Raw genomic sequence first — 24,847 nt, 5'->3', positions numbered from 1 at the left:
CTCAAGCCCCAGGTAACACATCCAGAGAAGAAGATACTTTACAGTCATTTGATGGGGCTCTCCAAAATATTACTGCCCTGTTTTGAAGGGACATGAGGCCATCCAATACCCACCCTCAGTACCACACATCTGACAATGTGCTGCCCAGGATCTGCAGACAATGGGGTCACCACCCTCAGCAGGTGGCTTTACTTACTACTCTGGTGAAGAGTTTTCACTGCAGGCTGTCAGATCACATGGACAAGGTCCACAGTAAGAGAATAGAAACAAGGAGCTGAACAAGGGGCATCCCCACCTTCAGCAAGAGCAGCACAGGTTGGTTCAGGGGCTGATGGCTCCCACCCCATCCCAGCAGCCATTCACAGCATTTTGCAGAGGCATTAACCAGGAGGGATGAGTTCAGAGCCAGGAGGGGCAGCCTGCCTAGATACTCCATCACAGCAGACTTTCACTCGCTCGCTCTTGCGATGAACCCAGTTACTTGTGGCAATTCAAGAGCTGTTTTCATAAAATAACCAGTGGTCTCAAGGTTCTCCTGTGCCTTCTGTGGGTGGCCAATACAGACACCTGACAGCACAGCCTTTGCTGTTGACATCAAAAATGTCACCTGCCCCCCCATCCTCCTTCAGGTAGATCACTAGATGTTAGAGCTTTTGGGAAAAAACAAAAAGTAATACCAATAAACAGCTGGAGAAAACAAGTCTTTCAAGATAAACAGCTTCAGGAGAATGTAATAAATTACTTGTTCCCAGTTTATGTGTAAGGGAATACAGGCTCCCCATGTGGCTTAGAGAAGAAACAGGAAAGAGCAAGTTCTTCCTCCAGCAAACAGAACTAGGAAAGTCAAGATGTACCCCACCCTCTGACGAGACCCAGCCCCTGGGCAGGCCGGGCCAAGGGTGCCCCTCAGATCCTGGCCCTGCTCTGCCCTCATCCCCCCCAGAACCTGCAGAAATGGCAGCGCAGGTTGCTGGGAAGCGAGGACCCACCCTGCTGGCCATCACCTCTCCCTGGAGGTTCAGGGCACTCCTCTCTCAGGGCTCTGCTTTGCCCAGCAGCTGCAACCTTCAGGGCTTCCCCAGCAGGTCCCTCCCTCCACTCCAGCACCGAGCCCGTGAGATTTGCCAATGCACAGGTTTCACTTGCCTCTTAGCCTTCATATTTGCATCACACACACTGAGATTCTTCTGCTTAATCCTGACCCATTTCCAGTGGCAAAGCAGTGCCAACGAGCACAGGGTGCAATGGTTTGGTGCTGCAAAGTCCGCTCTATGTGGAGTGTACAGAGAGGGCTCAGAGCAGAGGCTTCTGTAAAAAGAAACTCCAGTAATTTTTAGTTTGTTTGCTAATTGACAAGCTGATTTTAGACTGCATGAAAGACTAATTGCTATTCCTTTCAGCCAGGCAACTGTTAATGAAGCTGGAATTTGTCCTAAAGACCATATGGCACATGTCATCTCTATCAAGTTATCTAAATTCCAGAAAGTCCACATTTATAAGTGTATAAATATGGAAGACAAAATGAAATGTGATTCTTTAAGAAGCATAGTTTCTGCTGCAACCCTGAGTTCCAAGCTGCAGCTGTTTATTGAATGGCATTGGTCTCTCATGCCACATGATGTTAAGATTAAAAAATTCATCTCAATTTTTAAAAGACAGCAAAAATGAAGAGTGAGATGAAGAATGTGAGGCATCTTTTAAAATTCCCAATCTGATGCCTGGTCTAATGAAAATGCTGGTTTACAATGGGAATGGGTTTTCTTTGGGGAGGAAGTAAGGAGAGGGAGGGGAAACAAGGTCACAGCTTTTTTCCTATCAGCATCCCTAAGTACAGGAGACATGCTTGGTGACATGCAGAGTCTCAGTCATGTCCCTAACTACCTGACCTCTGCACAGCCCAGTCTGCCTGGAATGAGACTCACAAAATGTCTGAGAAATATTTAGGGCCGAAAACTGGGGGGGGGGGGGGAAGGGAGAAACCCCCACTTTATTTCTCTAATTCCAAAATCAGTGGCTGATGAGTGTTAGAACTGCAGGAGATCACTCAGACATGCTCTCAGTGACCTCCCCGTGCAGTGATTGCAGCTCAGATTTGTCCTATGCTTTGGAGAGCCAAGATTCAAAGTATTCTGACGAACAATCAAAGATAAAAGAGAAAATCCTTCCTCCATGCATGGATGAAGGTATTTTTATGGCCCTGCTGGTCCCTGCTCAGAGGGCCACAGCAGCACCTGCCTTCCCAAAGCCACACTCCATCCCTTCAGCCTCGCAGAGCCACAGGCTGGAGCCCAGCTGGGGCAGAGGTGGCCAGGGATGGCCCCTGGCTCTGGCACAGCAGGGATGGAGCCAGCCCTGCCAGGAGCAGGGATGGAGCCAGCCCTGCCAGGAGCAGGGATGGCAGGGGAGGCTGCAGTGCCTCGGTGCAGTGAGTACCCAGGGTAACTCCACGGGGTAAGACACAAGTCACAGAGCAGGGAATAATGCAAAGGTGTTTGGTTTTTCCTTTCCCAGCACTGTGTCACTCCTGGGTTATTCCACTAGATAAATTTAACAGGATTGTAAATCATAAAATTGTCCCAAATGGCAGAAATGCTGACAGCAGACACTCATTCAGTTGCACCTGATGTTTCCTTTTCTTTGTTTCTTCTTGCCATCCCCTCCTTAAAATCCCATAAAGTGAAAAGGAGAAGCAGAAACTCCAAAAAGCCCTGAATGATGAACCAAAACCTGACATTTCATGTTTCCTGGGTTTGACTAAATGCAGTACTGCTGAAATAACGAGATACATAAAATCTCTTTTTAAAAGGCTTAGGAAATAAAACCAGAAAAGTGTGTCCTCTAATATTCTATGTTATTTTAAAACATTATTCAGAATTGACTAGATAGAAAACACTGTGACTAATGGGAACTAGGGCATCACTTATGTGATATGAGCACTTGAGACATCCCATGTACACACAAAGTCAAATATTAATAGTGTGGTATATCAACAGAAGCAATCTCTCTGTTTTGGGGACAGATGTAGGGATTTATTTTATTGTCTTCATTTACAGCAACAATCCTTTCATTGCTAATATCCTCAACTCCTGACAAAGCATGCCTAAGGGACAGCAGCTCTCTCTCCCCTTTCTGGAAACTTGGGCTGTGCTTTAACTGCAATTAGGAAGTTGCTTTGATTTTCCTTCCAAGTTCACTGCTCCTGACCCTGGTAGAGGTTCTTTAGTCACACAAGGCTGTTCCCCAAGGGTGGAAGAACATCACTCCCAATGAGCCTGTCTGGGTAGGAAGGGAACCTCTCAGGCAGGGCCCAAGGGAGCCTCAACACCCAGTGCCTCACCCATGGCTGAGCAGGGAGCACACACTCTATAGAGAGCTCACTGTAAGCACCCAATGCAATTAAATATCCAAAAGAGACAAATATTCAAAACTAAAGTTAACAAGCACAGGCCAAAACAATCTGCTTTTAAATGTATTAAACAGGGCAGGCCTGATCTTCAAAGCAATTTTTTTTCCAGAAGTGTTTAAGAAAAGAGATGACCCCTCTTTATCCCAATTAACAATCCAGCAGCCATCAGCAGGAGTTTTATGGCTCTGTGATGGTATTTATTGACAGCTGTCACACATTTGGGTAAAATATGGAAAGATACACTGGCAAGCACTGAGTAAGAAACATGGGGAGGGGACTCAGGTGATCAGTGGTGTGTTTATTTCGGTGCATAAAACATGTAAGGAAAATTATTTCCACATTTCTAAGAAAAGGTTACAAGCAATGAAAAACAAATGGAAAAGAAAGCAATTTTTTTTTTTTTTACAGTAAGGTTGAACAAGGTAGGTAAAGGCAAGGTTGTTAATTCAACAGAAGCCAAGGATTTTGGAACAATCCTGGTTATGAGGAACACAGGTTAAAACAGACTAATTTTTCCTTTATTACCAAATACTGTTCTGTTAAACAATGTTTAAAATCTGAAATGTTCCTACAGTTCTTTTTCCTGCAGACAGATGAGCATAAACAAACTTGCTCTCTATTGAGAGCTGGAAAGTGTGACCCAACCCTGACCTGCCCCCCACCATCTCCACCTGGGCACAGAAGAGAGAGCAGAATCAAAGGCCAACAAAAATCAGGTTACCCAAGGAGTTCCTGTGCCTGCCTGTCCCAGAGCCCTCAGCAGCTCATGTGCACAACTCTCCTTGCAGAGGGACAAGGACACTCTGGTGGTCTTTAAATGCCCAGGTTACTAAAATTTTCAGCCTGAGAAATTTGCCTGATGCACACAGATTTTAGCTGGGTTTGAGAACTTCTTGCAAAGCAGTCAGGGGCATTAAATGTCAAAGCCATGGCCCTCAATCCACAGCTCCACATGGTCTTTAGCTCCACAGGACCTTTGGATGTAAGAGCACAAGCTAAGATTGATTTTGGAACTCAATCAACAGGCAGCAGGGAAGAGTGGAGGTGCTCTGACAGATGCCAGACAGCACAGAATGCTGTGGTCTGAGGGAGCAACAGGCCAGCCAGGAGTGCAAGCAGGTACAAATAACTGAGCTTTGACTCAAGCCAACTATAAGTTATTAAAAAAAAAATATATATATATCACTCCCTATTTAGTCTGTGAAAGCTGAAAGTCCAAACTAACCTCTAAGCCATGACCAAAAAAAAATCTAAAACAATATGCATTTTTGTTCCAGTCCCAAACATGTTTTTATCTGAGATCTTTTCACATTGCAAAATGATTTCTCCTAAACACTTAGGAAACAGAGCTCCAAGCAGAAAGGGTTTAATAACCATGTGGACAGCCTGAGAGCACACAGCTCTGAAAGAACGACCTGAACCTTTTGCTCCCACTGCAGACTCACAGAGGCATTACTCATTCATGAATAAAAAGTTAAAAACTCAAACAGCAGCAATAAATACTCCCAAAGATGGGGAAAAAACCATCACTCGAGCCAAAGCAATACATATCCTAGGAGACCATCCCCTCAGCAATGTCAGCCACGCATGGCTCCTGCTGTAGCACCACTCCCAGGGTCCCTGGGCTGCATCTCTATACAAATTACCAGGTCATGAAAGAGCTCTGGAGGACTCCTGTGTGTCACTGATGGTGGAATTCCCCATCAGTGAAAAAACAAAACAAGCTATGTTGTTTCAGGTTGTGAAAACACATCCCACCCCAGAGTGGGTAATCAGCAGGTCCCACAGAGCTGGACACCAAATCTGGAGCCTACTGAGAGAGAAAAGAACTTCACTGAAAGACCTGTGAAAGCCTGGCAACAAGAACGTGTGACCTGGTGACAGGCAGGAGAGCCATCGGGATTTCCTGGCTGGCTCTCAAACTGCAATCACCTTTTCACAGCTGAACAGGTCCTGCCATACTCATGGGACAAAAAACTTTATCAATTAAGCAAACCATAACTCTGCCCTTTAAGACTTTTTTTTCTGACCACATTAGCACATAAAGAATCATTATTCACATTTAAAATACAGAAGAAATAATCCCCGATAAGCTACATATGGTGTGCAAGGAAAGAACACTTCACAGAGCATGGAAAGCATAAAGTGCCACATGAGAGCTTGACTCTCCCTCCAGATCTCTGGGTCACCACTGCACACCACCCTCCACACACCACAGAAGGTGCAAGCCAGGAGGAAAGGGGACACACATTACTCCTGCAACATGCACATACCTTTCACTAGCTTAAAACTGCTTTTATAGTTCCAAGATACACAAGCTGAATTACAAATACATTTATCAACTATGGGCTATTTTCTCTCTTGATGCAAGTGCCACTAAAAAAGGCTTTGCTTTATCTGTTCTGATCAGGAGCAGAGGAAGTAACAGAGATGTCAGCTACCAAGGACATCAAGTCAAACCAAGGATTTAAGAAACAGTGACCAGCAGAGTCAGACACCAGTGTAAATGTGAGGTACTCACCAGCTGGAGGGCAAATTAAGAAGGAACAACAATTGTGGTAGGCAGAATGAACTTTGCAAAGAAAAGTGCTATGATCTTTTCTGGTAAGATCATCCTCAACTCTTTGGTTAGAAACTTCTCCAGATATTTGTACTGCACTTGTTGCTGTGGTGTCGAATTATCTTTTGATGTCCAACCAGCCCATCGGATTAAGAGTGTAAGCCTTTAGGTAGAACTTTATTTACCTGCATGCAAACTGCTCTAATCCACGATTGCCATTGTTCCATATACTGGTATGAGCTTCTCTCTGTCACTAAAATGCTCCTCCTTGGAGATCCCTCAGAAACAGAATGGGCAATTTAAAAATAGCATTGCTTATAAGAAAACAGCTCACTTTTGTCCTGAGAGCAGGTAAAGTGATTCTTCCACCCAAGGGGCCCGTAGAGCCACAGCCAGGCTGTCAGCCATGTTCTGCTGCACCAGGGCTCATCCCTTCAGCACAACTCCATTATCCCAAGAAGCCACAAGTCCAGCTGGATCCTTGCAGGAATTGCTTTCCCTGGACCAGGTTCTTGGACTTAACAACTTTCTAAGGGGAGGGGAATCACAGAAAAATGGATATTTGCAAATAATGAACTCTCTGATATTAACGAGGTAAAGAAATTTTACATAACCTGGATTTTCCCAGGTCTTCTTCCCCATTCTTCTTGTCCTATCTCAAAACACAGAACAATGGAAATGTCATCTTGGATGTCTGGAGTCAGAGTGCTTGGGTTCTGCAGGGATATCAGATGGGCCTTTGGGCAAACTGTACAGGAAGGGAGCCCTTTTGGCATTTGCTGCTAATTGGGCACCATAAAGCAAAGTCTGAATGAATTTTGCAGTGTGTGTCTGCATCACTGGGAGAGGGCAGACAGCTCCTGTGGCTCTCCCAGCTGGCACACCATGCAACCCTAATTTCATTCAAATCAAATAGCTATAATTGCTTTTTATCCAGATGCTTTTCTGATTCAGGTACTACAACTGCAACATGAGAGAATCCAAGATTCATGAAGGGGCAGCCTGAAATGGAGATGGGATTTGCTGTATCCATGTGTGTACCTACAGCTGTGGGTTCAGAGATGGAAAGGGGTTCTTATGCTATGGTTAAGAAAGACTCAATGAGCATCAAGTAACTTTATACATTACAGAAGAAACCAGTTTGCCGTTTTGGGAGAGTCTTTGATGTTTGCTTTTCAATCCTAGTGAGTAAATGTTAACTAATGTAATTATAAACACTTTAATCCAGAGGGAGATTTAAAAAAAACAAACAAAACAAACAATCCCAAAGATTAATTTGATTGAAGCACTACATTTAATCCACTGATGACAAAACATTCAAAAATAAGTCTTCCATTTTATGTATAACAAATAATGAGTAAAAAAAAAACCAAAACAAAAAAATAAAACAAAAACAAAACAAAAAGAAACACAAACAAAAAAATCTCAACATTGTGGCCATATACCAGCTCCTGGCTATACAAGGCTCAGACACAAAACTGACATCCTGGCTTTAAACCACCTCAGAACTATAAGAACCCATGTTAAGCTTCTTCAAACAGAGAACACCAGTGAAGATATCCACTTTGAAACACTGTGTCCCTCATCCCCAGCATGCAAAGAGCAGGATATATTTACATCATCCTAAAGGAATTGCAACTCCTTCAAGTACTTTTCAGTTCAATTAATAAAAGAGACACTGAATAACTCAATAACTCACTGATTTAACTCAAGCAGGATCTAAAATCTGATCTTTGAGGTGGAAAAAAAAATTAGTAGCATGTGACACTTAAATGATTGAAAAATCTTTAAACAACAGAGTGACACTTTTCTACCCAGTGCTTTGCACAGCATAAGAAGAGTACTCTTAGGGTGATGAACCAATTTATCTTCACTGGCCAGTTTCCAGGAGTATCCACTGGTGCTGCTGTTCCACCTGCAACAACCTTGCACAGCCATGGAATTGAGACTTCAATTTTTTAAAGAGGAAGAATTGATTTTGATTTTAACCAAAACAATTATGAAACCTAAAGCTTACATGTAGATTTTGGTAATGACCATTACTAGTAAACTGCACAAAGAATAAATATCAGTACTTCCAAATCTGACACCACAGTAATCCTGCTGCTTGATTGCATCAAGCAGGGACAAAACACAAATAGCAAAATCCCAACAAAAGTCTATTAAGTTTTACTTGGTTATTATTAATAGGTAACACAATAAGCTGGTTTAAACAGTTTTCCCCAGAGGATGCCCCTGTGACTGTGTTCATTAGCAAAAGGACTTGTAACATGATGGGAAGTTCAGAACAACCACAATGGCATAATCAGAGCTGCAGTTTGTCAGCAGGGCACTGTGTTTTGGAGCAGGTAAAGATTCCTGTGAATTTACAGGGCGGCACACATAAACAGTTCTCCAAGGAAAAAACCTTAAGACTGGTTTTTCATCAGTCCCTAACAATAAAATGAACACATCAGACCAAAATAGTTTCTCAAAAGTAGGTCAATAATACCCATTCATGATCACTTGTGCATTGGTTTCCTAGCAGGTTCACCTACCCACGTGGATCCACGTCACACGTATCCTGGAGACAGTGAGGCAGAGGAAGAAAACCAAATACATTAATGAGGTAGCTTAGACTGGGTAACTGCAGTTAAAAGTTTTATTGAACAAAAGAAGGTAAAATGTGGTAGTCCAGGTTCACTGAGCAAAAGCAGCTCTCTCACTGAAGCTGCACTTTGTGCTAAATAACCTTAATAACTGAGACTATACAGAGGACACATTATGCAAGTTATCTCAACAGCAAAGGAGAAAAGGTAGATTAAATTTGATTGGATGGAACCATTTGGTCAAATTCAGTGGCTTAAGTTACTGATTCTAGCCCTTAACTACCCATATTCAGTACAGCCATAGCACAGAATACACAACTGCACTGAATTCCCATTTGTTAATAGTGTGTGCTCCCATGCAAGCGGAAGCCAATTCCTGAAAAAAAAAAAAACCAAATTAAAAAATACAAATATGTTTAGGATGTTTTGTTTGAAGCATCATTCAACTGACTCAGGAAAAACACTCGATATATGTTATAAAAAACTCCCGGCCTCTACAAGGTCCGCTCCTGTACAGTGCTAATATTTTAAAATTATTTTATTTCTTCCCTCTGCCTAAGAAACTTCATATGCTCTGAAAGCACCCACAAAGTCAGGTGGGTAAACAGATATGTCAAAAATACTCTGTGTAAAGAGGGAGGTAGCTCAGGCCCCTTGGCAACCTTCAGAGAGTTCACATTGATGTGGTCTACCTACCCTTGTGATCTGCAGTCAAAAATGAAAGGAAAAAGGATTTCAACATGAAATTCAGTGACATGTTCAATACAAATTTGACTCACTGGGCTCCCAAATGTAAGCTACAAGGTACCTCACACCCAACATACAACATTAATAACGTACCTAGTTCATACATTTTATAGACAAAACCCTCTCATTTGTTAAACATTTGGCTCGGGCGAGTACATCTTTTTTGTCAACCACTTGAGAGACATTCTAGGCCAAACAAACAGCACAAATAATGTCAAAGTCTTTTTGTTTTTTTTTCCAGTAATTGTATGAAATGCTGCAGGCTAAGCCTAACAGAAACTACTGAAGAAAAATAACAGACCCCATGATGCAGTGCAGAGGTGTTACTACAAGATGGTGAGCCAGGGGATGGTTCTAAGGTGCTGACAGAGGAGACTCTCTGGACGGTGACCCTGTGTTGTCCTCCGGAGGGAAAACAGTGAGAGTGCAGGCTCGAATGCCACCAAGGGATTCTGGAAGGTCAAACACTTTATGCCACTCATCCTTTTCTGGATCATACTTCTGAACTATTTCCACCATGCACCGGTTATTCCAAGAATATCCTCCAACAACATAGATTTTATTTTCAAAGACAGCAACCCCGACATCACTTTGCCCACGTAACATGGCGGCAATTGGAGTCCACTGGTCTAGAGTTGGTGAGTAATATTCACAGCTTAGAACATCATCATAATCACTTGTTCCTCTAAAGTGATTTCCACCGATAACATACAGCTTGTCTCCTACAGTACACATGCAATGCAGACCTCTGACTGTTGTCATTGGAGCTTTCTGAGTCCATTTGTCTGTGTCAGGGTCAAAGCACATGAGTTCCTTTTGGAAAGTATCGTGGGTGATTCCTCCTAAAGAAACAAGACACATGTTAGAGGAGTAGCCACCCTAATAAGTATTAATTAACAAAAAATACATTTTACTGAAAGAATTCCATCTTCCTCCAAACTTCTTCACTCTAGCTTAGATTACTACCACAGAAGTACTCAATTTCAAATTCCTTTAAATGGGAATATGGACAGAAGTCATGTCTCCCACTGCACCTCATTACACAATTAATACTGGCAGATTAAAAGAACAAAAAGCTGTTACCTACACTTCTATTTTGCAAATTTATTTCTTTGCTTGTATTCATTCAGTTTGCTAGTTATGTTTCTCACCATCAAGAATCCATATCCCTTTCAAATTTTGATACTGTGCCACTGTGTTTTAAGTATCACACAGTAGAATTTTCATCAAAAATCTTTTTTCATCAACTTCAAGTGAATAGAGAGAGGACACACTTTTCAAATATTCTTCAGTTAATAGTTACCTATGGTTCTCTCTACATTTACCTTCTCCATAGCTCCCTGCAAAAGCATTTGGAGATGCTCCAGGACAAAAGGAAAAGAAAAATCTGTGGGATCTACATGAAAAAAACACAGCAGACAGCATATGTATGTGCCACCTGCAGCAAAACAAGCAAAATGGGCAAAACACAACTGATAGCAGCACAGCAATTAGGAGCTCAATGGACTTGCTCACAGAAAAAGAGCACCTGTACCTTATAGTAAATTCCAAAGCAAATTTCTCCTAGCTTACTGGCACAAAGCCCCTAAAAGAAGCAGCTCCAGCACATCCCCCACTAGTTCTTGTCAGCTAAGCAACCTTGTCCTGAATTTTAGCTTAGTTCTCAAGAGGACATCCTTTAAAATTTCAGTAGGAGAATGTAGGCCTGTGATCCCTGCAATGATCACTGATGGACAGATTGAATCTTCTTTAAAAATTAAGCTAATAGCAGATTTTCAGACAACACATTTGGAAAAAAATAATGTAATGAAACTACAATCTCAGTGACACACAGGACAAGCATATTTCAAATAAAAATCCAGTGAAAGTAAAGCTATCACTTATATGCTATGATTAACATGAGAACTCAGCCCTTTCCATTACCTCAATGAAGGCAAACGTTGTTTAAAGTTATAAAATTTCCAATGCATTCCAAAGTTTTAGGGAGGGTGTGTTTAATTGCTATATTATATCACAATACATGTTATAATCATTTAATACTGTTATACACAATTATAATTAGATATTATAACAATATTATGTTTAATTATATTGCTATATAAATTTTTATATGTGGTGACAGAAAACTTTATTCTGATTGGTAAAGTGAGTAACTGCTTTGGAATTCAGAGCTATTCAATTACTAAGCATAATATTATCTACAATAATTTTCTCAGAGCCAGCGGTGTATGTGCTGTTTGACAGGAAACTGCATCACTACCGATACCATGGCAATCCCACTGCCACCACAGCCTAATTTGTACCGTCTGCTGCTGAAACAGAAAAAGTTAGACAAGGAATTGTTTCACAGAGATGATGTCACAGGCATCATTTATTTACCTGAAATATACATTAACCCCCCATAGACGGTTCCAGCGTGACCATAGTGGGGCTCGTTCATTTTTGCCACGTAGCTCCACTCGTTCATTCTGGGGTTGTAACATTCCACAGTGGCTGTTGGGGACAAAGCAGAGCACAGAAGTGGTGAAAGCAGCACGGCAGTTCAGTGCTGAGCTCAGTGCAGCGGCAGAAACATTCACAGAGGAAGTGCCAACAAGTGACACTGTTCAGCTGAGGGAGTGTCAAGGGAATTATTGAGCACTATCACAGAAACACAGAACAGATGGGGTCAGAAAGGGCCTCTGGAAATCATCTTCTCCACCTCATCCAATTCCTCTGCTAAAGCATGGTCACCAAGAGCAGGCTGCATAGGGTTGTGTCCAGCTGGGTTGTACCATCAGCAAACTTGCTCAGAGAACACTCTGTGTTCTAAATTTCTATTGTATTGCAATGTTCTATTAAGGATTTGCACAGCAACATACAGCACAGCATATGCAAGTCACTACATCAATTTACAAAAGCCAGGCTTAAAAGAAAAAAGATGAAACATCCCTGAATCTGGCAAGGAGATAAGCAGTGCCTGTGTTGATGCACAACTCCATTTGTGCAGTTTTCCCTGTCAGCTGGAATGTTAGAATGATCAAGGGTTTTATCGGATCAGAAATCACAGAGGACAGTACCCAGCACCCAGGAGTGCAAAATGGATTCCTGAGAGGGAAACCTCTCTCCAGAGATGCAGGCTGCAGTAAAAGGCCTGCAAAGATGTGCAGAAATTTCAAAACCAGAAGGAAACAGATTTGATGTGCAAGTAATTACAGCTGTCCCAGTTCCACCCCTAGGGCAGCCCCTTCCAACCCATGTTGCTGCTCCTCTGCGCTGAAACATCGTTCTGCTGCTTCCACAAAAACTGCTTCCCCTTCCCAAAGTGCTCCCACCCTGCACTCAGGTGAGGAACCCGTGTTTCTAACACGCTCCAAGGACAGGGAGAGCAGAGGATGTGCAAAGGAAGAGCAGAGCCAGCAGCACACAGATGAATGTGACATTCAATGCTGGACAGCTTTATCTCACTCTGCACTACAAACTGCATTTGAGAGAAGCCAGAGCCAAAATATCCCTCTAGCAAGAGAAGAGCAAACATGCAGAATTGGTACCCACTGCCACCATCCCTAGCACCATGTTATAAGGACATTATTTATCTGTGAAAGGACAGTGCTGAGTCCAAGAGCCATCACTTTCTGACGTGGCTTCAAAACTGTCTCTAGCATTCCTAGTACAGCCAAAGTACTGTCTGACACTATTTCAGACAAACTATTCCAACCCAAATCTCACATCCACTGTGCTCTCAAACAAAGCTAATTACTTTCCAGCTGAAAAATCCTGCTCTGGTGTTAGATTGATCTGTAGAATTGTTTCCCTGTTACCTTGCAAGGTCATTCAACTTCTCTCTTTTAGCAAGATATTCCTCTGCACTGAAAAGAAAAAAAATACTCAAAATTCCAGCTATTAAAGGTGCCCATAATTTAAGAGAGACAAATTCCTCTTTAGAAAATCTCCAGACAGAGCAGAGTTCACAAAACACTCTAAAACTGCTACTTTAATGCACCTAAGTGAGAGTGATGGATTCATTCTTTTGACACTATGAATGATTCAGACCAGGCTCTATTTATGGTTAACAGTAGAACCTCTGATGTGTTCATTACCATAATCCAGGGAAGACAGGCCTCATTTTAATAGAATTAAGCAATCTCAAAAAGACACAAAGTTTTGGCAGTCCCAAGGGATGTTCAGCCTGCACTCATTTTATAGTGCCATCTGTGATGCTATTTGAGGAGGATACGGATATTTAACACTTCTCTGTCAGTAGCTTCTAAAGTGTCTTGAGGTCTGTTACAGCAGACCTTAGCAACTCTGTGATGTCCCAAAACCCAGGCTCTTAATTTTGTTATACTATTTCTATAGCACAGCTTATTCAAATAGTCCTAACTAATTTTGTCCTAGCACAGCAAGGAGCCACTCCAAAATAAGCCTCAGCACAAGAGGTCCTCTAGCTCACACTCTGGTCTGATAATCACAATACTACTCTGACAGTGAAGAGCCCAACTGGATACTGGTGCATATCAATCAACAACATTTAAAATATATTAGCTATATCTTTAAAGACATGTATCTATATGCACACACACACACACACAGGGGAAGTTTTTGTATAAACAAGGAGGGTTCAGGAACATAGGGGGCATCTGGAAAATATCTTCCAACTTGATGGGCAGAGGGTCAAAAGAACTGGCCTGGCAGTTTTCTCTTTTTGTCTTTATTGCAGCGTGACGAATGAATCTGTGGTTTAGTCACAACCCAATTTCCCCTCAAGTGCTGAGAAAAAGCCCATATATAAAACCTCCAAACTCTACTCAAGCCTATCAGCAGCAGAGCCTGAAGTATCTGGACACTACCTAATGCACAAGTTTTCTAGTGCATTAGACACACACAGCTTCTGCCATCATCAAGCACAACTGAACTCTTACAATGAGCTACAAAAATCTTTTGTCAGAAGAGAAAACAGTCTCCAGTGTTCAGCTGGAATCTGCCAGTGTGCTGTGCTTCACAAGTATCTTTGTGAGCCACACCTGCTTTTCCCTTTGTCTCTCTGTTTTTGCCCACCTGCCTTCTCCAGGCTGGGCTGCTCCCGTGCCCAAGTGCTGCTCTCCTGCCTTCTGGGAATACCTCTGGCAGGTGCCTGCCTTGACATTTAAAGGGAGCTAACCAGAATTATCTACAATCCTTCCAGGAGAGGTGCTGAATTCTGCACAGCCCTAAGCTGTCACAGGGTTGAGAAATGTCAATTATAATGTCATAATTCAGGACATTTAAAGGATACATTTACCACATTCTAACACATGTACCACCTGCATGGAAATTCACTCATCCTGCCCAGTGAACCAAACTTTTCTTAGTGGCATGCACTGGTAAAACAGCAGCTCATTATTACATTAAAGCAAGTATTACAAATGTAGAAAGTGGCATTTATAAAGTTCTCAGAAGGAGAAACATCTGAAAACTGTTTTCAGAAGGTTTGATAGAAAGTTTCAAAAAGTATAATTTTTATTCCCATGAATCTCAGGGAAAAAAAAAATTGTTTTAGTAACTTTAATCCTTTGGCCCTTTTCCATAAGAGCCCATTTTCCAGAAAGCTCAGTTCAGGTTTTGGGAATTTTTCCTCTCTGACAACAGACTGAAATTAGTTTGAACCCAAGGGCAACTTCTTTAATATCTGTCCAACACAGATTTGACCTTCTCTCTTTGAAAAGCCTTAGAGCTTTTCTCTTCTGAACAGAATGGGAAGTTTAAGCTGGATTGCATCTTCCAGTTGTCAAGGTTTATGAAAGAAATATGAAAATGAAAAGTGACTCACCTCACAATTAACAAGGAAAGAACCTGAAGCCCCAAATCAAAGCATCAGACAGTGAAAATATTTAGCATTTAAAGTGCTCTTCCCACAGAATGATCCAGTGGCATTTTTCAGGTCTGTGTGGAAATTGCTACAGCATTTTAATGATATCTTTACAAAAGAATTTTAGATAGGTGATAAATTTTGTATTTTAATTAAAAAAAGCAGAAGAGTTGAAGTCAGCAGAATGATACTGCTCAATCTAATTTAAGGTAACACTGCACTCAAAGCCTCCCTCACACACAGGTTGTATTGGCTTAGTGAAAATATTATTTCATATTGATTTTGTCAGACTTGCAACTTTTTCACTGACATCTTTATAACCCTACTCTGTTCAGATTATGCAGTGCACAAGATCAGCAATCTGATTATCTGCTATTAATTCATACTGTTAAAAAATAGCTCACTGAAGCTATATATCAGGTTTTCTGATACTCAGAGATCAATGCATGTTATTTTGTACATTTCCTCTTTTAGAGGATATTAAGATTGTTTAGGATGTCTTTGCAGGTAAATAATGATACATAGTAAAGAATTCTGAAAACCCCAGTATCGGCATCAGAAAATGGCTGTCTAGGGAAAACAAGTTATTGCTAAGCAGTTTCCCATCTTTTTTGAACAGGAGGCATTTTTAAATGTCCCATTTCATCAAACATTGGAATGGAATGAAAATTTCTAGCAAAGCCAGACCACTTTTTTCTGGTGGAAGCAGTGTACGGAATGTTTCCTATGAATATTTGCAACATGACAATGAATTAAATCTGTGTATGTGAATAACCAAGATGCAGTAATTTTAAGAAGCCACAGATCCTGCAGTAGAAATGAAGTTTTGTATTGTTTCAATTAAATATGTTTCTCACTGCACTTACAGATATCTGCGCATTTCTGAAAATCGAATCTTGGTACCAAGAGGTAGAAGCCACAAAGGGACATGGGACAGTTGAGTATTGGGCTGAAAGCAGCAAACTAAATAATGAGATGTTACATCTGGGTTAGGAAGAATATTATGCTAAACTTCCAAGCACAATCTCTGTGACATTTCAATTTTAAAGCACAGACAAATTTACAGTTGAGTCTCCTATCCAGACTTGACTCAACGTTAACCACTATGGCTTTGCACAATGCAGGGGATTAATAGAGGTCATCCTCTGCATATTTTTGTTAAATTTAAACTTACCATGTATTTATTATTTGTTTCTAGCTTGTTCTCTGGAAATTGATATGGGGTTTTTCTTCTGTTTTTGTTTGTTTCTTTCTTTTTTGGAGGTTTTTGTTTGGTTTGTTTGGGTTGTTTTTTGGGGTTTTTTTTTGTCAAGCTAAATTAAATATCATTTGCAAGGGGGGAAAAGAAGAGGCACCAGGACCAAGTCATTCAGTCATTTGTACAAATAAGATCATAGGGGAAATATAACATTTTTAATAATTAAAAAGTCCAGAACATCAGAATACCTGAATCTCACTAATCTGTGAGTGAAACAAATCACAGTCATAAGACCAAAAAAAACCCAAAAACCCCAAAAAACAACAACAACAACAAAAAAACCCCAAAAACCCAAAAACCCCTTGGCATTTGAAATACTATTCCAGAAAATTTGTGTCTTTTAAAATGTAATGTTCATTCAACAGCGAGTTGTAGCTAGAGCTATGTATCCTTTAGGAATGGATTTTGTTTCTCAGCTGAAGTAATGATTCATTTTTTCTTTTTAAAACTGCACTTATATTCCCCACACTTACACAGGCAGACATAGATGCTTACTTCATGTTTCCTGGCAAAGGCCAAGACGCTGGATAATATGCATCAACACACAAGACATACGTATTTGCAATTCTTTTGTGGGATTCCTTCTAGAATTAACTTCTAAGACTATCCAGAAAAAATTCTGCATTTGCAGTATTTTCAGAAAACAGCAGCACTCCAATTTGTTTCTCTCCACCCCCTCCCTTGGCAGGGGGTGTTTCCAGGCCCGGCACACGGCAAGGCGCTGGCCGCAGGAGGACTCACCTAGCTCGCCCGCCGCGTTCCGGCCTCCGACTGCGTACAAATGTCCTTTGAGGGCACTTAGGTGGAAGAAGGTCCGTTTCTCGTTTAGAGATGCCACTTGCATCCACTTGTTGTAGCGCGGATCAAACCTGAACACCGTGTCCACCGCCGTCTTCCCCTTGGTGTCGTAGTTGCTCTGGCCGCCCACCACGTAGAGGAAGTTGCCGATGACGGCGATGCCGTGCTGGTAGCGCGGCGCGTCCATGGGCGCCAGGGACTTCCACTCGTGCGCCTTCTCGTCGTACATGCGCAGCTCCTTGCTGACCACCAGCTGCTGCCTGAGCACCCCCCCCAGCGTCACCAGGTGCGTGCTGTCCGAGCGGATGGCCGTCCGCTCCGACTGCATCACCGGCTGCATGTACGGCATCATCTGGTAGTTGCTGGCCTCCAGCAGCAAGTTGACGCAGGTGTTGTCGGTCCTCATGAAGTCCACTGTCTGAACGTAGTTGATAAGATCCTGGGGTGTCATCAGGGGAAACCTGATGTTCTTCATGAGCTTGGCGGCGTACTCCATGCGAGGCTCCTCGTAGCGCAGCCAGCGACACGCCGCCTTGAAGAGCTCCAGTTCGGTGCAGTGCTTAAGGCTATTACTTGAGAGCACGAAGGCAAGACGTTCAAAGGGGAGTTTCACAAATTCACCCGTACTTAATAATGCAGGGAAGTTCTTGAGGATGAAATTATTAACATATTTATCCACTTCTGTGAGATTGTATGTGTTGGCAATTCGCCCAACCTCGACACAGTTTTCCAATGAAACCTATTAAGTAAACAGAAAAAGGAATCAAAACGCTTTCTTAATTTGGTGTCTAAATGATAATGTAAATACTGTAGAATCAGCAATATTTCAGCATTTTGCAGAGCTCAAGGTGATTTACACATGAGCAAATATTCAATGCAGTGTATATATTCATGACTGCAAAGGGAGACCCAATTTATTCCTTATTTTGAAGAAAGAACTGAACAAGTAACAAGCAGATGGCATATATTATGTCAAATACCTTATACAATGATGAGGCATAACAGTTATATAGCACTTCATCTTTGAAAAGCTCTGAAAACATCTTTGTAAGCAAGACAAGTGGAAAATAAATTTAGGGGACAGGTGATCAACCCAAGGTTACAAAGAGTAAAACAAAGTCTCACCAGTAGATTTTTTTCTGACACTATTAAAATTGTATTGGCATAATAAAACCAAAGAGAATGGCACAGCTAACCCCTGTATGCCACATATTTTGGACGACTAACATTTACAGTGTTCAATCTCATGAATACATTCCTTCAAAACAAACAAAAATGGATCTTTAATAAATCAAGGCAGTGTTCTTACAGACTCTGTTCAAAATTAAATAGATGCCAAAAATAAGACAAAGGTAGTGATTTTAGATCATAGACAATTTTTTAAAAATAATGAACCTAGGAGGATTTCCCCTAAAAATACCCAGCTCATTAAATGCTTTAGCAGTATGGATCACACCCTAATTTAACTCAGTACTGGAGTGGCTTGGTAATCATCTGTTTTACACTGTAGCTGCACGTATCTTTTTATATCTTTGGCTCCTGAATTTCTAAGGTCACTTGGGATCCAAGGCACAGGAAGGAAGAAACATGCCAGGAATGGGGCAGACTTCTAGTGGGTTTTCAGTGAACCCAGCCAGTTCCTTTCAGGAAGCTCTCTGGTACATGTGCCCAGCAAGTCAATCAAATGCTTCTTGCTGAGAATTGCAGCTTTTTTGCTTTCAAACCTTATTCCAGACCAAGCTTCATTTACACATATTCTAGTCTCTGTGCATGTCAGTCCTATTCAGTGTCAACCACCTCCACAACTTTGTCATTCTCATTACATTCCTAATGCCAGAAGAATTTAAGCTTACAAATCTCATGGTTATTTTTAAAAAGATTATAAAGATTGAGGACTGGACCTGACTGGAGCCTAAGAATTCAAAAACCTTCAAATGACTTCTGGTCATGACAGAGATTAGAAGATTTTAATACTGTATAACTCAATCTGATCATTGTCCTTTAATACCAGACAATTCAAATGTCTAATGAGTACAGGAATAGGAGACTTTTTAATTCACTAGAAACTGATCTAACTTGCCCTAGAGTTAAGATCTACAGTCATGCAAAGTCTTCATTCACACATCTTGAAACTTCTACTAATCCTGTAATCAGGTCCTATCTATAAAATGAATATGCAGCAGACTGTCAGGAGTTCTAGTATGAAAATATTTGTGCTTTATATACATGGATATAATTTTTGTATTACAAGACAGACCACATAGTTTATATCAAAATCTAATCACACCAACTAGCAACAGCAATTCCCTGACAGTTTTGAGGATCTGTGGCTGCTCCATTGCTGAAGTGTCCAAGGCCAGGCTGGATGGGGTTCTGAGCAACCTGGTCTAGTGGAATTTCTTCCAAAATTTCTTCCAAGTTGTATTACAATATAAAGCAATGGAAAAATCACTACTTAACAGACAGCTGACTTGCAGTATACCACAAATTTTAGCTCTTGCTATATAGTTACTGTATTTAAAAATCACTCAGGTATGCATTGTCTGGCACCAAACTAGAGAGATGCAGCATTTCCTCCACATCAAAGTAGGCAGGCAGATATTATTGCATACAGGAAAGGCACACTTGAACTTAAAAGATCAAAGCAAAAGCTGTACAGGTTCTGTACCACTGGCACATGCCCAGGATGCAATGAAGTATTTGGAGTTATTGCTGCCTGCTACTTATCAAGTGCCCAGAGTGCACTGAGTTCTGTATTACCATAATTATGTTACACTGTAAATCCACACAGCTGAGCATATTCCTGGACTACTTACATTTGAAAAATTTATTGACACATTACACACTGTTAATGACTGATGAACATGACATCAGCAGTTTCCAGTCAACCCCTGATTCTCAGAAAATTTACTTTATACTGCCTTTATTAATCCACTGGGACTGTACTGCACTCAGGGTTGTTTTTTCTTAAATATATGATTGCAAGTACTTCCCATTATGCTTATGAAATTGTGCACTATGTTTGACTCACCAACAAATTCCACCACTCACCTCAAAGCAGGGTGCCATATTAAATATTGTCTTAAAGGTTACTTTTCTTGCAAAATTGCTGTTCCCCTCTTTTCTGTACTCTAAGATGACAATCAATGTACCAGCCTAAATTATATTGCAAAGACTTAAAAGTCATAAAAATATATATCCTAGATTCTTAAATCCTGAGCCAAAAATAATCCTTCAACAGAAAGAAATGCTATAGCTACTTCTACTTGAATATTCAAAACTGGATAGAGTTCAGCACAATAATGTTATTTAAATAAATACTTCAGTTACCCAAACATTGGAGTTTTTTGGTTTTTTTAGAAGTTTGACTTATGCTATGGTTCTGTGTGGAAGTCAGACAATCAGGACCTCTCCAACAAAGAGAAGGAACTGCTACTCTGGAAACCCCACTGAAGTGAACAGTAGGAATGGAAATACCAGGTGAAAATATGTACACTGTACAGAGTATCCAATAACGAGTAAAAATGCTCACAAGGAAAGAGTTAAAAGCCATAAACATTCAAAGAACTAAGCAGCTCCACAAGGGGTTCAGAATTTCAGTTAAATAAATCCTATTTTACATGGACTTTGACTACTGAGCAGAGCTGCTCACTCACATTACTCATTGTAATTGCTCATTACAAAACAGAAGTTGCAGAAAATACTAAAAAGCTTTTCAAAAAAGAAAGGTCAAGTACAGCACCAAGTTACAACAGCCTGAAAAACCCAAAGCAAAAGCCCAAGTACGTTCTTGAGAAAGCAGTTCACTTAATTCTTTGAAATTTTGGTAGCAACCACTTCCCAAGCTCTCATGAAAACTTAACTGACTATAAAATACTACAAAACTCAACACAGCAAAATGATTGCAAGTATGAGATCCTTGGAGAACGGCTCAGGAAAAGTAGCAGGCACAAAAAAATCCAGCCCTCAAACCCAGTAACACAAAACAATCAGGGGTCTAACTTTGTTTTGTGTCAATGGCTGTCAGATACTGAAGCACTTCTTGCAGTACTTGAAAGGGTCAAAGTTTAAAAGAGCAAATACACCCCTGAAACTCCCAATGTTCCTATGGGCTCCCATTGACAGAAGTCCAGAAAAGACAGCACAGAAATTTGACCAGCTCAGAAAACAGAATCAATTGTACCCCTACAGTACAAAGTCAGATTTCTGGTGGCTGTCAGAGCTGGTCCCAGGGTTAAATCCCACATTCCCACAAAACAGATTAACTTGCTCTATCCTCAGATAACCAAGTTTTTTTGACAAGACACAACTTCCAAATATTTGACTATTTCCTAGCAGTTACAAAAGTGTAAAGCACCAAATTATAGATGGAATAAAATTTTTTTGCAGGTACATCCAAGACATTAATTTTCAATGTTTGGGAATGTTTTCTTTAATTATAGTGTAACAACCCTTTCCCCATTACCCTGTAATTTTCCTAAGTGCTACAATTCACTTGGGGAAGTTTCTCATCTTTCTCCACTTTGTACATTGCTGCTACTTTTGCAAAATCAGTGTTGTGCCTAGAACTCATTGCTCTGAAAATATTTCCACAGCATTTTTATGAATTTTATTTACATTACAGCTCAGTAAGATGTGAACATGAGAGTAGTCCTAGTCCGTTGTACAGCTATAATTATTGAATAACAATAGTAACAGTAAGACTGAAAACATCTTAGGAAGTATTCCACTGTTTTCTCTGAGAGTCGGTTTGGTTGCAGAGCAAAGATAATCAGAGCAATGGGATATTTGACAGGAGGGGTGTAAATGAAGAGCAAATAAAAAAACCACTTTCAAGTCAGCTACAACAGATACTGCTCTTTGAAGGTCTCATTATTTTTGTTACACAAATTAAGCTGTTACCTTAAGCTTTGGTTTTTCTTTGTAAATATTTCCAATCCCCTCTTATGCAGTACACAATTTCATTATGCCTTACATAAACTGACTTCTATAATCTCTTTAATAATGGACTCCCCAGACAATTCAAAGACAATTAAGCATTTGTCTGGGAATGGTTACCTCAGCTCTCAAGCCAGATAACTTCAGTAGAAATAAGCTCAATACTTGCTCAGAATATTCATTTAAATTACAGAAGTGCTCCTTCAAAAAGATCTTTTGCTCACCAACTCTCGTTTCAACAAATTTAGAAGTAAGGTCATTCAAAAATTCTTTATATAAGGATGCTAAGAACATAACTAGGCTAACAGAACAACCTCAGTTTTTGTACTTTCTCTACAGCTATTCCATGAATGTGATTATGTCCCCTTAGACATCAGTCTAAATGAAGGTATAACCACAAAAAACCCAAATAAAATTAAGAGAATTAATAAAGTCTTCCTCATTCTTTGGGAATGAAATGCAGTATCAAACAAGATATTTCTTATTTGAACAAAAACAGTGACTGAGTCAACATCCCAAGTGAATATACTTTCAGAGAATGAGCATTTTAAGCAATAACATGATTCAATATGAAAAAACTTCTTTCCTTAACAAAGCCAAATAAACAAGGAGCTGCCCTACCCAGAAAGGGGAAAGGCCACCACAGTGTCCCCAGGGCTCAGCTCCCATCAGAGGGAGCTCTTTTCAAATACCTGATTCAAAACCACCAAGATCAAGCCCCTTTTCCAAGCTGGTATTTATAGTAATGTCAAACCTGCAGAGGCATCACTTTGGAGGTAAAAAAATAACACTGAGCAAGATAAAATAGGTGGAGTAGGATTGAAGAGTATTAAGCTTAAAGAAACATTATCACAACATTATCAGACAGGTCAGTTATAAAATGTCTCCAAATTAAAAGGAAAATGGCATTATCAAGCCTGAATATCTCTAACACATCATAGGAAACAAATTGCTGTTATTACCAGCTTAGAGTCCTCTGGTTTGCATAAATCCTGGTACACATTTTCAGTTAGGGAGGTCACATTTCTAAGCCTGTGTACTCTACAGAGCAACAGGAATACCTGCTTCTTCATTGCTCATTACAGAATTGAAAAGCTGATTTCCAAATGATTCCTTAATTTGTCTGGAACACACCTGTTAAAGTCAGAGTTCTAGTGAGATGTATAAGCATTTAACATCAACACTAGAAAACCTCCAGTGAACATTAAAAATAACTGCAAAGTGTCTCTCCAGGCAGAACTGCTCTTGCACCACTGCTGTTCTACAGCCCCACAGGGCAGGAGCTCCTCACTGCTGGCAGGACAGGAGAGGTACTGAGGGATCCTGTCTGGGTATTGCTTTTATCCTCTGTTAGAGTCAGAAAACAGGTAACTGCACCCCATTGAGATGGAAGGGCTGTAAATATGGGAATAAAGTGACTGTAACTGAAGCACACCTAATGAATGCAGCAAGCAGATAATGCCAGAGTGAGTGCAGTCATGCAGGGAGACCCTGAAACATCTCAAATCAGACATGTAAGGGAAGAATTTCAATGTGCTAAAACATTTGTATCAAACTCATGCTGTATGTAACACTCAGAAGAAAACCAAGTTTTTCAAGGAAACTATAAAGCAAATTTGTTCTCTGCGAATCTAAGCTGTGAATAATGGCAAGTTTTAGCCATAACTTTGATTATAACCTAAGTCAGTGTCATTATAGAAGAAAAAACAAAACTACATACCATGGCCTTAAACATTGTAAATGGGAAACAAATTGTCTTACCCCAGAGATAAGAAATACTTTACAGAAGTCCAAAACAGGTAAAATCTGCAAAAAACTGGCAGCTTCCAGAGTGTCCTGAAGGTTGTCCATGTTAAGGGAAAGTTTTGCAGTATAGATGAAATCAATGATCTTCTTTAGGCCTATTTTGTTCACACCATGAAGCTTAATGCACATTAAATCTTGTTCCTTCATTCCTCCTGAAACAGACATGCAGGTAAATGTAAATGATCATTTCGATGGGGTTGAAATTATTTCATAAATTTAGAGATAATTAAAATATAATTTTAAAATTTAATTTTAAAACCCCACATGCAATAGTAGAGAGAGATGTTTAGTCAACAGTGTTGTTTGCAGTCCTGGACTGATTCACAAAAACATCAGTGAACTCAGCACTGAACTTGTGTCTGAGTGTCTGAATTAGAGCAATTTGGAGCAGCAATTTGGAGACAGACATGGCTTTAATAAAAACACCACCTGTGAACATGGCCTTGAAGTAATCACTTGCAGAAGCCATCATTGCTCTGTGCACAGGGAACACCTCATCACCATCTCCAGGAACGAGCGTCACGTCACAGAGCAAACCTTCCACTCGCAGCTGGTCAAAGCCCTGCAGGAAAAGCACAGTGCAAAGCATCCCTTGGATCTGGGAGGAGAGTAGGAACCTCTTATTTCCCTTATGTAAATATTTGTTTACTTTTATGTACATGTGTAGTGGAGGTCCAAAAAAGTGACAAAGAAATAATTTGTCATCTTAAAACCATTATCTGAAATATATTCAATGATTAGTATTCATTGAAAACAAGCAGAATAATCATTATTTTCCAGATACAGCTGATGAATGCCAAGTACACCAGGCTTTAGAAAGTAGTTTTATTCAAATAATTAAGTTATTTTCAGGAAGGAGTTCATTTTGTAAGCTTTCACAATAGCAGTTGTTTCAGGAAGGGACTGCTACCTTTTTTGG

At 40.5% G+C, this 24,847-nt stretch overlaps 1 protein-coding gene across 2 annotated transcripts in view; it reads right to left on the bottom strand.

Annotated features, from left to right (window-relative positions):
• Positions 1-7,088: 7,088 nt before the first annotated feature.
• The window catches only part of KLHL13 (kelch like family member 13), a 75,446-nt gene continuing 57,687 nt past the window's right edge, over positions 7,089-24,847 (bottom strand). For both annotated transcript variants that reach the window (XM_084212738.1, XM_084212739.1), the window contains 5 exons: positions 24,358-24,490; positions 23,884-24,080; positions 17,128-17,923; positions 11,681-11,794; positions 7,089-10,143 (listed from right to left, as the gene is read on the bottom strand). In XM_084212738.1, coding sequence (XP_084068864.1) covers positions 9,656-10,143; positions 11,681-11,794; positions 17,128-17,923; positions 23,884-24,080; positions 24,358-24,490 — 1,728 coding nt within the window. In that variant the 3' untranslated portion in view covers positions 7,089-9,655. The remainder of the gene's footprint in view (positions 10,144-11,680; positions 11,795-17,127; positions 17,924-23,883; positions 24,081-24,357; positions 24,491-24,847) is intronic.

This window comes from Fringilla coelebs (genome assembly GCF_963513975.1).
Source record: "Fringilla coelebs genome assembly, chromosome: 11".
NCBI lineage: Eukaryota > Metazoa > Chordata > Aves > Passeriformes > Fringillidae > Fringilla > Fringilla coelebs.
The sequence above is the reverse complement of the archived record's forward strand: the minus strand, read 5'-3'. Positions and strand labels throughout refer to the sequence as shown.